The 14,587-nt window shown below is 35.1% G+C and overlaps 1 protein-coding gene across 5 annotated transcripts in view; it reads left to right on the forward strand.

Annotated features, from left to right (window-relative positions):
• The window catches only part of LOC142342656 (uncharacterized), a 201,459-nt gene that overhangs the window by 171,705 nt on the left and 15,167 nt on the right, over positions 1–14,587 (forward strand). For all 5 annotated transcript variants that reach the window (XM_075394110.1, XM_075394106.1, XM_075394109.1 and 2 more), the window contains exons 19-20: positions 6,614–6,810; positions 7,382–7,494. In XM_075394110.1, the coding sequence (XP_075250225.1) occupies positions 6,614–6,810; positions 7,382–7,494 (310 nt within the window). The remainder of the gene's footprint in view (positions 1–6,613; positions 6,811–7,381; positions 7,495–14,587) is intronic.

A 14,587-nucleotide genomic window follows, 5' to 3' on the forward strand; every position in this document is an offset into this window, starting at 1 on the left:
CGTTATAAATTATTAACCAAATTAACCCCCCTGGAGATATACGCGGTGTGATTTTGCGCCGTTTAAAGCGCGTCTCTATTTTGTGAGGTTGCACGTTGTGAATAAAAAGAAACAAAGAACTTTTGTCTGATTATTGATATCAATTATACATCAGCTACAATCATTACAAAAAGAACACAACCAGATAAGAGACAGGAAGCGGTCTTTTCTTATCAGCTTTTATAACCTCAACTCGTGGTAAGTTTTATTATTTGCATTTTCGATTAAATTGAAGAATAGAAGAATTTAATTGATATGAAACGACGAAATTCGCCAAAAAACAGTATATGCGCATTCATGTATTTGTAAGCCATGTTTTATGTGATTTTTAATGTTGCATTATTTGTTTGCTCACAATCCCAAGATTACAAATAAGATGTTTAAAATTCTTTTTAAATTTGGCGAATATGCAGATAGAACGTAGTCTTTATCGTTGACCAAAGATAAAGTTAAAGTTTATCATTCCTTTTTTGCTGACTTCACTTGTTGTATTGGACTTTGATAAGCATAAAAGCTATTTTCAGACTTCTTTTTCAATCCACCTCAATTCAGTTAATTATTTCTTACTATCCTATCCAAATGATTTCAATCATTATTTCATTAGCTTTATTACTTTTTATCTTATTATCGTCTGATTAAGTTTTCCTTTTGTTTTCTTAATTTTGCCACCAGATGCTTTGCAATTGGCCGATAATTGTGTACTGTGGCTTTCTTTATTTTGATTTTATGACATTTTATTCTTTTGAAGTTGTTCGGCCATTTTTGTTTCCTTCATTGAATAAAGAGGGAATCAACTTCTCTTAGTTGCTTACCTATTTTGCTAACCATTATAACAACTGACCTCAATGTCTCTATTGGTTCTCTTTTTCAACGGCTTCTCCAGTTTTTCTGAATTCTCAAAAAAATTTCTGCCGAATTTTATGTTAAATAGTCGGTGAGCTGCCCTCCAAAATATAGGTCAAGTTTGTCCAATGCACATGATACATTTTTTTTTTGCTCTCGAACGAAGTTGGACGCAATTATTATGAACGTGTCAGTCTTTTTTCATGCACAATTTTTGCTTGACCCTTATGACTTTTCGAGTCAGTTTTTGCGTGATCTAAATTTCTCTCTCATTCACAAGTGTCAGCAGCTGGACACAAGCAAGTGGCGGCAGCTCAGTATTAAAAGTCAAATTAAAAGTGCACCAAAAATGGTGTAATTTCTTTTACTTTAAGTTTTATTAGTGGTTATCATGGTATATAATAATCTCTAATGACGTCGTTTGAAACCCCTATTGAGAAATTTAGCTGACTAATAAATTCCGGCTACCACTAGTCGTTTGAGAACAATTTTGCCAACGCTATTCGCTTATGTTTTGTTTTTCAATTAAGAACGAACTTGTTTTGCAAAGCAATGGTTTCTAATCGAAGACCAAGTTTAAAAACTTCTTTGTTTTATTATCGCTTGTGTTATTTGTTTTAGATTTTCTTTCCTATGTAACCCTGCAAAATTTGTATGTAACCCGATGCAAATTAGTAAATTTGTATTGTACGCGTATGTTTATGTGGATCAGTTTTTTATTGATTGTAACAAAACATGTGATATGGTGCTTTTAAGTGGGAATGTTCAAATAATTGTATTTTGATTGAAAAATGTCTACTGCCATTTTTTTCTTGATGTTTTTCCTTCCTTTGTTAGACCTCGTTTATTGTGCACATAATTGAGTTTACTGGTCTATTCTGCTAACCATTACATTAAATGGCTGTAATCTCTCAATTACGGGTCTCTTATAACGTCTTCTCGTCTTTTTTTCTGATCCTTGTGACTTCAATTTTCTGGTGAATTTTACTACTCAAACTGTTATAGACTTATAATTAGTTTATTGTCCATGAAAACTATAAAACTATTGAAGCTGTTTTTGGGGGCTTTTTTAACAGAAGCAATGTTTTTGGTCCAAAACCGATTTAAAAAACTCTTGTTTATTGTTTCTTGAATTACATAGTTTGGACAGCCTATCTTGTGTAAAACATGTGGAAACACGTTGCGCAGAAATAATTATATTTTGTACTAACAAATTTAGATGGATCCACATTTTGATAATCTGTAGCGAAGAAAAAAAATGAGATAGATATGAAGCTTTAAAGCGCAAATGTTCAATTAATTGTTTTTTGAGTGAAAAATGTCTACTGCATTTTTGTGCTACATTTTTGTTTACTTCTCTCAACCGCGTGTATTCTGTACATTTATAAATATCGGAAAGTAGACATCATTTATCAATTATATCTTATAATTGACAGCTATTTTTACTACGGGTACAGCTATAAAAAAAACTACTATATGGTGGCCTGTCTTGATAATATAATCGAAAATGTAGCCTTGTAGATGCATTTATTAGCCTTCATTTTACATTTTTTCATTATTTCTACTTTTATGTTTGCAACAAAAATAGATAGCAAAGCAACCAACATTTTCGTGAAAACGTTTACTTTTATAGTTTTTAGCCGAATCATTTACATATATAATTTGTTTCGTTCGAGGCATTTGCATATAATAAACAAAATGTACGTTCCTCAATTTAGCTAATATGCGCTATAATCCTTTTTCCCAGATTTTTGGAAAATTTGGGAATGTTTCATTATATTGACCCAATTATAACGTGTGCTAGGATGTCAAGGCAGTTTTGTAATGCACGCTTGGTTGAGCGGACACAATTTGGATTTTAGACAGACGGTTTTATCAAGCTGTATCGGAGAGAAACGCAATAAATCAATTTGTTTTGTGCCTCCAGTGGCTTTTATTGATTTGGGAGATTAATTTTTGGAAGTACTTGAACTTTTGGCTATCACCTTTATGAGATAAGCCCTTTTCTTTTACTAGGGCTTTTGCAACCCCTTGATCTAGTCCTTAGTGTACTTTGTAAGGGTATTGTGGTATATTTGATATATTCAAGCTAAATAAGGTTCATATACAGCTTAATTATCGCTTTGTTAGATTGTTAGTTTGTGATGTATTTAGTTCACTTCTCATTATGTTCTGTTCATTCTTTAGTCTATCTTGAATTTTTTGAATTTGCGCACGCCTAAATAGCTGACTACCTAAATTAAATTTTTTTACATCACATTGTAAATTTTTTTTGCATCCACACCCAGCCCCCACCCTCGCGTCCGTGTCAACATAAATGTCTGTTAATACCTACTTCAGTTGGATGTTTTTTGGCAAGATATGAATTTATATGTGGGTTATGGCGTCTATATTTCTAACAACGTGAATATTTGCATATGATATTTACCCGGCTAGTGATGCCTATTTTTTCTTTGGTCTATTCTTCATTTGGGCTCGTGGTCTTTAGTGACCTTTATTTTCAAGTAGAGGTAAGTTCAACATTCGTCTGCCGAAACATGTAAATTCTTGTGAATATGGATTATATGTAAAGTTTTGAATTCTAATTTCCCCGTAACATTTCAGTGTAGAATATTTGACTGGATGTTAACGGAATTTGCACAAAATATTTGAAATCAAATTTTGCTTTCATAACTTGGAGTGAAAACTGATTGATATTTTTGGGAAGCCATGTTTAATTATGCCTCAGTAAACTTTTTTGCGAATGGCAATACTGTCGAAAAATAAAACTGGGGTGCAATTTGTATTTCTATTTGCGAGTGTATTGGTTAGAAATTGTGTTTTTTATTATCTAGTAGTCTATAATTTTGATTCTTCAAGACCGTCAAAAGCAGTCAAAAATTTCTCAATTTTTTATCTTAAGACTAATATATTGGTTCAATAATTGGAGATAAATTGCCATTTTTTTATCAATTTTCTTCAATTCTATTTGAATCTATTCAGTTTCGGCCCCCAGCTTAGTCCCGTGCTTTATTTTGTCATTGAGGGACATAAAAAACACGAGGTTGGGAGAAACCGAATAGGTTCTCTCTTCAATTGAAGAAAACTGTTCGAATTTTCAATTGATCTGTTATAATTTACATATGTTTATTGTGATGTCAAAAGTATGAAGAAACTTGTAATTGCAGAACAATTGGCCATTTCTGGAAAACAGCGTTTAGAGAAGTGTGCATAACAGTATTTTTACGCTTACTTTTAACGTTACCGAAGTTTCGGTAATCATTTCTAGCTACGTTTTTGTTTTTGAAGGCAGCATATTTAAAACGTATATAGCCGTGGTTTTTTCAAATTGCTCTCAAACTGAGTTTGTAGCGATAATATTAGCCTTGCTGTCTTTTTTTAACGATTTGAACAAGAATGTTGGTGTTTTACAGGTGTGTTTTAGCTGAAGCAAGTTTGAACTTTGACTTTCATGAATTGAACTTTGACATCTGTTTTTGAGAAATGACTTCTGCTTTGGAACTTCAACTTCGGTTTAGGAGCATTGGATTTTAACAATAGCTTATTTTATGTATAATTATTAGGGACTGTAGGTGAAAATCAAGGTCAAAAAGTAATTTTGAGAGGTTTTGAAATTTTTTCTCTATATGCAAACTAAAGAAACCCCCAAAGCTATTCAAACCCTCCCCACACCAAAACCCACTCGCCTCTCTTCTTCCGCACTAAGTACCCCCCACCCACCACCACCTACCACTTGGTCCCCACATATCACGCTCTACCCGAACTGCCTACCTCCAAACCTACATAGCGGCAACCCCGCCCGCCCTACTACTCCAGCTCCCAACAACAGCTCCTCGCCTACACTCTCTCCCAAACTAATTAACTTTGTTTGCATCTTTTCAACACTTTCTATAGGAAATTAACTTTTGATTTTTTGGATATTGTTTTTTTCTTGGATAGTTCGGATTAGATTTTCAACGTAGTTAATTGTTTGTATAGCCCAACTCTTCGAGTTTTTTCGCGTTTTTCTGTCTGTTTTTAATGCAATTTTCTATCGACCAGTTTTTTTTGTCTTACGCTTTTGACTTTCAGTCCTCAAAAAACGAAAAAAAAACAGGTAAAGCCCGAAGCGCATTAAGTTTTCTTACATTCTCATGGCTCACTGGTCTCTGAGTATCTAATTATGAGAATCACCGACGCAGTGAAACAGACATAAATTCATATGTTAACGGACGTTCTTCGAGTTTGACTGCTTTTTTCCACATGCAAACGTTGAATGATCCTTAGTCGTTTATGTCATCAGGTCACCATCACTCCTTAACTTATGTTCTATTTTGAAAAACCTAAACTAAGTTCTAAGAGGTAGATATCAGTAGGTGTTGTGAACTCCAAATTATAAACTTAACGAAGTTTAAAGTTCTTAACAAAAACTCTTGCGAAAAAAGCTCTTTGTTGAAACTACTGAACGCCCAAAAACTGTTTTGATACTTTTTCTCTTGTGTTGGTGCAACAACTGTGAGGCCACTATATTTTTTAAGAACATTGGCATGATTATAAATTGAAAACAATTATCTTTAATTCTGTTTTTCGTTACGAAAAAAAATCAATTAAAACATCTAAACGCTGAATTTTTAAGTTGAGTATTTCCTACAAAGTTCAGATAGTTTTGCGAGCGAATGTTCAGAGCTGCTGCATTATAATTTTGAGCTAATTCATTCTTTTAATTTTTTTTTTGAATTTCAGCAAATAGGTGTTGATGACTGTTTGACATGTTTTTCGAAGTTACCCGACAATTTTGTGTAGATTGAGTACATTCTCAGAGTTATATTCTTATATTGCCAAGGTTTTGCTTTTTATGGTGATCTTTCACATTTCTGATTGTGAATTTATCCCTTTTTTATACTTATAGGTGTAAGATATAAAAATGTAATTAAAATGGAGAACATAAAAAATCTCTACTTTTTTGTCTTGAAAAACGTATTTCTATTGGCAAGATTTGCTAAAATTTTCTAAAGTATTTGAATTGTTAAAAAAGGTATATATTTTTTACTCTATTGAGACAAACATCGGAATATAAAAACAAAAATATTTTATAAAAACAAAATGTTTGTTAATGGAGAGGTTTTCTTACCTATAGACTTTGTTTGTTTTTATATGATATAGTTATGATTTATTTTGTTTCTAAAACCTTGTTAAGTTGCAGAGTTGTTAGACCAATATTACGCTACAATTACATCCTGTTCAGAGTATAAACAGACAAAAAATAATCATTTTGCTCAGGTTGAGCTCAGAGTCTTAATCTGAATTTTTCCATGAAATGTCTTTTAGATGCGATGATCAGAACGGTAGCATAGTAAAAAAAAGACTAATGATTCAGTACTGAAATATTAAGAGATTCGGATTCGGGTATAACTGTGGTGCCGGGCATCAGAAATTGGTGGTGATAATATTGTCACATGTAACATTAGAACCTGAAATAGACATAGACACAGACTACTGTCATGCTATTAGACTAAAGGACATTAATTACAATAAACATCAGTGGCGGTGTTCAAGGTTACAGGAGTTAAATGAGTAATTAAAAAGTTTTACGATCTCTTTTACCGAGAACTGACATTCATAACAATAACTGATTTTTTTCAACTTTGTGTTACACGTTTAAAACATATTTAAACATTTACACATTTAACACATTTAATAATTAATATTACTATAATTAAAAACATTTATTTATTATAAATATTATGTTTAGAAAAACTGTGGTCAAGTCAAGGTGTGCATCTGAACTCCTCCTCAGTTGTACAGTCTTCTTCTTACTCTTCTTCTTCTTCTTCTTCTGTCTATCGGAAAACTCCCTTTTATCGGTCAGATGAGACGACCTCCTCCACCACTGTCCTCACAAACATCACATGTTTATCAACTCATCTTACAGCTTTCTCTTTTATTATGGTACGAAGTCAATTCCATTCTTAATCGTCGCTCAATTAGCCGAATAAAAGTTAAAACGAAATGTTGCTGCCCTTGATGAACGGCAATAATATTTAGAATGTTTTCTGAGCCTTTTTTTAAACAAATTATTAGGGTTTATGTAGCCGGTATTGCATATGGGGTGGAAATGGCCATTATAATTAATAGATAACTCCACAATAGCTTTAAATAAATATTAGTTACATGTGTTATATAGGACTATTGCACGGGGGGGGGGGGGGGAGGAGGAGGAGGAGGAGGGTTCGAGGGACAGCTTGCATTATTGCCGTGCCGCTTGTGAAATCTAAGCAACATTTCTGTCATTTTACTAGATCTGATAAACAACCGCGAGTTTTATTATCGCTGACTCTTTGAAAGTTATTAAATGCAACGAGAAAGCAACGAAATCATAGCAAGTCAAACTAAAATTTTTTTCAGTTGTGAATTTTGGACTGCTTCAGTAAAATGCTTCAGTTAACATTTCTGGTCATTTATTGATAGGTGTTTGTTTGTCTCTTTGAGAGTGTGTATTTTGTTTATTTGTTTGTTGCAGAGTGAGACGGGGCGTCTGTGGGACACGGAAGTGCCCTCTGTGTTGCCCTTTGTGGGTGTGGGATTTGCAATTGTGGGTTACACTCTCACAATCATCACTTACTGCCTTTTCAGGTTAGTTACCCTCCTCACTCTAATCCACACCCCTTGTAATATGTCACCCAATGAGCGGGGTCAGCTGGGAAGCCAATAAGGATTAATAACTTCCTCTTGCTAGCTCGGAGAGCATTTCAATTCGGAAACGGTGGAGGTCAATCAAGCCCATAGCCAAGCAAGCCGAATTTTGAAAAAAAAGAGAAACTATAAAAGCAGAAAATTTTTGATATAGCGCTGTTATAGATTGTCCCTGGCGGTCTAGTGGTTTTGCTTCGCCCCGAAAAAAACGGGCCCGCGGTTTCCGGATTACATCCCACAGAGAGTGAGAGTCGTAGCCATTTTTAACTCTGATGTGGTAGGTATTTTATTCGCTTGATCTTAATTACCACACTAGAGCTAAACCTATATTATTGTAGCGACCTTAATTGCGTGCTAGAATAAGTCTCACAATATGCTCACAATGTTCTTTGCTAATTTCCAAATCTATGTGTTATTTGCTAGAAAATAAAATTGGTTAGATACAAAGGTTAATTAGTAAATAGATAAAAATGATAGAGCACAATTGGGGATTAATTCCTACTTGAAAATATGGTGGGGTATCTAATCTTAATCAAGAAATTGAATCCATCTTACTGCTGGATATGAATAATAATTTAACTCTATTTTTGTTAGAAAATTGGCAGACTTACAATTGCTGCAGATAGTCCCGCTTAGCGGAGAAAATAGTGGTTTCGCTCTTAGAGCAGAGAGAGGAAGAGAGAGAAGAGAATTTTTTGGTTAGATTTTTAGCGTCTTACTTTCGCGCTGGTTGAGTTTTGGTCTGATTTCCTTCAGCAGCAAAATCTAGTCTCGTGCGTGTTTATAATTGAGTCAACACGACTAAAAAATCACAAGACCTATGACTAGCTCCGAATCAATTCCTAGGTCATTCGTGGAGCCGACTACTACTCGTCTTTAGTCATATATTCGTTTCAGAATTGGTGCTGAAGAGCGGCCTGGATAGCTTCAGTATCCTTCACGTATTACGCGTATTAATAGCGGTGGTGAATCAGCCGGTATGGACCGCTGCATAGTGTATTAAATAATACACAGCAGTATTTGGCTATGAATAATGTATTCATTCACTCAACGCAATTCACGCAGCATAGCTCTCTCTTAATATTCCGTCAGTTTAGACTAAGTCTAAAGTGTTCACAAAGTCGACGGTTAAATAATTATACTCTCTGTAGTATCGGTAATTGCGGCGGCAATTATCCAATTAGCAATACTACAGCTCACCCCGGTTTAAAGAAGAGAAAAATTGTGCTCTATCGTACAAAGTTTACATTAAGAGTATTAAAGAAACGATAATAGTGTTTACAAAAAGTTGCAAAGTGAAAAGCAACATATTAAGGGAAATAATACTTTTAAAAGTTACGACTTTGCGATACTGATGAGGGTTACTAGGTATAGAATTTTAAACAAATTTGCAGTTTACATATTAGTTTACAAATAGAGACTGGATAGCAAATACACCAGTTATGAGACTAATAAGATTTAAGAACCGGTTGGTGATTAGGAGTAGAAATACTAGAATATATGCTCGTTGGAGAAGTTTACAAAAGTTAAGACTATTAAGATCAATGGACAGCAATGATACTGTGCGACAAAATTAGTAGCCTTTAAATGGAAAATTTCATGAGACACATAAACAAAGTGATAGTGAAAGAGTTGTTACAAGTACAGCAAAGACGAAAATGAGTCTTAGAATATTAATGTGAAAGGAAGTTTACAAAATCAGAAATCAATGTTAATTGTTCTTTATAAATTTTAGCGCTTTCAATTCTTTTGCAAGGCTTTGATTGGCTTCAATGAGCTCATTTGACTTCCTGATTAGAGTTTTCAGCTGGGTATCTCTAATTTCTAAAGTTTTTGAACAAACGACCAGCTTTTTTCTCATTATCTCTTTCTCGTTGTTGGTTGTCTTTGCAGAGATTTGGAGAGCGCTCAGTTGGCTCTGAAGGTCTGCTAGAGCATTCTCTGACTCCCAGAGTTGTTTCCGGAATGTGGAGTTCTCAACCACTAGATCTGTGGTGGAAATTGTTTCGGCCATGTTTGTGTTTTCTGGGAAGGCTGTAAGGTTGGAAAAAGGGACGTGCATCCTACAGCCTAGCGTCTTGTGAGCCACTTCATATGACCTTTCGTTGGCATTTCGGGAGCGAAGTCTCCACAGGTTCATTGCCGGTACCAACGAAAAGTCAGGAATCACCGGTAGGGTGTCGGTGGGAACAGTGATCGTCTGGCCGGTAACTTTATTTTTGATCACTGTTTCCTCTGACAGACACCATTGGTTACAGTCCATTGTGAGGGAATAATCCAACGACTTAACGAATTTTGGATTGTTGTCTAACGGATGCATCTCTCTCATCCGTTGGTGCTCCAGCCTCTCTTCCTTCAAAGGAAAATCTCTTCCCTTGGGCAATCCGTCGTCTATGGAACTGTGAATAGGCTGAAGAGGTGCTTGATGAGAGTTGCTTTTAACTGTGGTTTGTTGATGTTGATGGGGCTCATGCTGTTGTCGGTATTGTTGTTGATGTTGGTGTTGATGTTGTTGTTTATGTTGTTGTTTGTTGAGATGACCACGTTGACGCGGATGGATTGCTCTAGGCTTCTTTGCTAAAGGTGGAAGATCAGCCATCCAGTTGGTCAATGGGTCATACTGCTCCACTGGCAATGTGGGGGTTGCGGTCTGGTGGGATCTTTTCGACATCTTGTCAAACATAAATATAAATACACTTACAAATAAAGATTAAAACGAAATCTAGTTGTGCTGAAAAGAAAACAATCGTACTTTTAAAGGTACCAACAAAATCATACTCTTAGAGTACAGAATTGCAATCACACATTATGTGCAGAATCAATTTGCGAAGCTCCCACCGGGGTGGAAAGAAAGAAAAGAAAAAATCGAAGGAATTGAAATTTTGAAAACAATCTCCGTTTTAAAAATCGGAATATCCTATTAACAAAAAATTTAATTGTTTAGAAGCTTTGAATCAGATTGTGTCAGATTTAACTGACTAAATCGGGTTTCGGACCTCGTGGCTCCCCTCCGTGCGACGACCCGCGCAGCTGGGTTTTTTGTGTTGCAGTATATAACTGCTAGTGGTGAAGGGTCGTTAGATGAGGAGAAGGATGAGGACTTCTAGGAGGAGGCCAACAGAGAGGGTGACGATAAAGGAGAGAAGAAGAAGAATTGGGACGTAAATGGGGTGCATTTGCATTGTTTAACAGCTTTCCGACCAAACGTCGTGAGGGTTGATCTTCTTCAGACAAATGGGGCAATTATGTTTATCTTGGGCACAGGGTTTGCACACAAAATGTCCAAGGTCCTGGTGACATTTTATGTGCGGGTGAGTTGAGGAGGTGACACATTTCTTTAGTTGATTGCAGCAGAAGCATCGGTAGTAAAAACTAATGGATACGGTGTAAATATGGCGGAGGCAAAGGGGGCAATTTGGTTGGGAAGAATGTTTGAAGAGGTTAGTTCTGCAATCAGTGCAAACTAGATGAGGGGGTTGGTCTCCGTCCGAAGGGTGCAGTTTTTTCCAGCATGATGTAATTCGTAAACAAATGGGACATTCATCATGATACTCGACAACAGGGGGGCGTGATGAACTTTGGAGGGGAAAAACTATTCGAAAGGAAAAATAATTTCCCATTTTAAAAATCTCGGGATGGATAGATAGTTTCGTTATTAAGGTTATTTGGGAGATTTGATTGACCTAATTTTAATACGAGCGACTTTTCTTTTTCAAAAAGAAATTCCAATGGGGTGAGAGGGGAGTTAGGGTTTTCATTAAATTTTGTTGAGTGTCAATATTAACATAATAAATTTCTAAGGAAGGGGAGGTATAGTTGTCAGTCTCGGTAAAGGAACGTTTAATGTCAGTTATTCTGACTAAATGCTGGTTGAGGTGAAAAATCATAATTACAATAATTTATTGGATTCTGTTGAGATACTTCTAGCACATTTAGACTCGTTATCGAGGAGGTAAAAGACATAATCCCAGTAAATTGAAGTGGGGTAGACTGAGAGGGTTGATGTTTTCTGGGTTTTCACGTTCTTCAAGTTTACTAAAATAAATGCTTGAAGGGAAGGTTCAGTTTCAAAGGTTTTCACGAAGCTGCAAATCTCAACTAGTTCTTGGTTCAAAAGGAAAAACATGACTTAAAATAAAGGAATAGGATACTTAATTGTTAATTCTGCGTTAGAAAAGAAGGATAGGAATAGGGATATTTCGAGTATTTGGGGGTGACTAATTTTTAAGGTTAGATAGTGATTTAAAATGCTGTGGGGTTGTCGAATATAAATAATAAATGAGTTATGGGTTGTGGATAATCCAAGGATAATATATTTTATAATATTTAATTTAAGGGTAAGGGATCTATTCTGTATATTAATCATTACCAGTTGGAGATGTCAATGGGAAGCTCGTCTAAATTTTGCTCTGAAAGCATTAAAAAAAGTTCCAATAAGGGGAAAAAGCTGGTATTTTTATTGAACCTTCGTCCCAAGAGTCTACAAAATCGAACAAAACTTCTAGAGTGGGAGTTACTTGATAGGGAAAATGGATAGTAAAGGATCGATTAATTTGATAAGGTCTTACTAAACTGCCTTGGTAGTAAAAGTACATTCCAATACGTTATTCTCGTGCTGATGGAGCTTGAAGTGTTTGCAATGTACTGTAAATACGTTTGGTTCTCTAAAATGTTTAAGAAATAAAGCAAAATTAGTTAAAACGTATAAAATAGCAAATAAAATAATTAGTTCCCGAAGGGACTTTTGAAGATCGAGGTGCATCATTTTATAAAAGAAAGTGGATGTTGCTTCCTAAATCTAGTAGACCATATTCACAATCAAGTAAAAATTCCTTAAGAGTATAAAATTTTTCGTGGTCTGAATAAATTAATATGTCTACTAAGTCTGAAAATTTGGGTGCGCTAACTTTTAAATGCACTAAGTTTTCATAAGCGGGTGTAAAAGAGTAATATATATGTCCGTAAAATTCGTGAAACTTAATAAATAAACCTTTATGGTACTCGGATACAAAAAGATCATTAAAGTTTTGCATCTCAGATCATAATGCTGAAACAGTTAGGTTTAAACTAATAAGAGTTGGTGAAATGTGATTAATTAAGTATAAAAAGACAAATTGGATGACTGAATTATGGGGGAGCAATTGCATTTACTTCTTGCTCAGTAGGAACTTTAGGATAAAGATGTGGTATTTCTTGAATAGGAGGTGATACTACTTCAGGTGCAGTGAGTGGTGACAATTCAATTTGACTGTTGTCGTGATAGATGTTATTATCTGGTGTGCGCTTGAGGTATCGACTTCTGTTTGGTTCGTTGTTTGTATTGTTATCAGAATTTTCATCATTTTTAGGAGTTTGATAAATTGATGTGACAATGGAAAGTAGAAACAAATTGTACGAGGCTCCTAGTAGTGTTTTCCAAAAACCAATAGTGTTTTTCGACAGTTTTTGTATCTCGAAAGCTCTTAAAATAAAAATTACGACATCGATCAAGAACTTGATCAACATGAAACATGCAAATAAAATTCCGGCTCTTTCTATGTAATAGCCAATTCTCCAAAAGTACTCTTAAAGTGATCAAGGAAAAATGATGGTGACAACATTGAATCTAAGTATAGTCGATTATTGAGACCTGCGGCGCGATAGATATCGCGTTGACTACTGTCTACGTGTGCATTTTGAAGCACTGTTTGAGAAATCTTTTTCAAAACTGAATTAGAAGCTGATTTATGCAAAATTGTTCTCCAAAAATCTTTCAACTGGTTTACAGTGTAGATACCTGCACGACGAGAATCATAATCAGGGATTTTTTGAATATAACCAATTTGTTGTGGAGCAAAAACAGCGGGCGGTTTAAAAGGAACTGGCGCCGGCATCAACTGATACCAAGAATTATTATTATCTAAATCAAGTTGAAACAAATTTTTGAAAGTATCTGTACAGTCTATTTCATTTGCAAATGGAAATGTTTGGCGCGTAATAGGATTAACAAACATAGTTTTTCCGTCATAAAAGATCGGAATACGGTCGTAACAGCGATCAAGTACTTTAAGCGGTGAAATTTTCTTTGGACACGGATATAGAAAACCTATAACACCTTCAATTTCTAAAAACATTGAACGATTTCCGGTTAACATGTATCCGGCCAATCTATTGTTTTCGTAAGACAATGCATTGATCATTTGGATTTGAGTGCGTCTGAGCTCGCACATATTTTGTAAAATAAGGAAGTCAGACTGTTCCAAATCACGATAAATCTTATACATCATGAAATTAATTTTCATACGCATATGAGCATCATAATCGATAGTGTCTTTTCCAACGTTTTCAAGAATTTTTTTATGATTTCCAAAATGTTGGCTACCAACTAGCTTGTTTTTAGGTGTCTCGTAAAAACCGTTCACCCTTATTTTGTTGTCGGTGCCGACTTGCATTTTGTAATAATTAACACTATTTTTCGAAATTACGGTTTTTCCCGTATTCATATCAAATCCGCCTGTGAAGGAAACAAATAAATCATCAAAGTTTGTAATAAACAAAGGAGTAGGCTTTCCACAAATATAAATTCTTTCATTATTTATCCTCAGTTTTATGTCTCGCGTGTGGTCTATTTTCATGTTGTTTTGCAAACGATAAACATCATTTTGCATGTCGTGCGTACTTATGATGTAGTATTGTGGTGGATCTGGTTCGTTTGTGAACTTTATCATTTTTGCAACTTGAGTGAAAAGTTTTGTAACAATGCAATTTTCTGGCACATCCCATGAGTAAGCGAAGGGGTCTAGTGATGTTGTTTCACAACCTCCTTCCTTGAGTTCGCATGGAAGTTTTAATCCTAATGGGGTAAAAACTGATTTTGTTTCCTGATCAACTTCGAGTTCAACTCTTTGCATTTGTGTTTCAAAGGAATAAAGTTTTACTTCTCCTGACGCAGAGCAATCTGTGTTATCTTCTAAGTGGTCGTCCTCATTCAGACCACCGTGTGTGTATTGGTGTTTTAAAACTTCATTTGAAATGTCTAGCTTATAAGTTCTAT

The sequence above is a fragment of the Convolutriloba macropyga genome, chromosome 7, assembly GCF_964194025.1.
Source record: "Convolutriloba macropyga chromosome 7, txConMacr16.3, whole genome shotgun sequence".
NCBI classification, from domain to species: Eukaryota; Metazoa; Xenacoelomorpha; order Acoela; family Convolutidae; genus Convolutriloba; species Convolutriloba macropyga.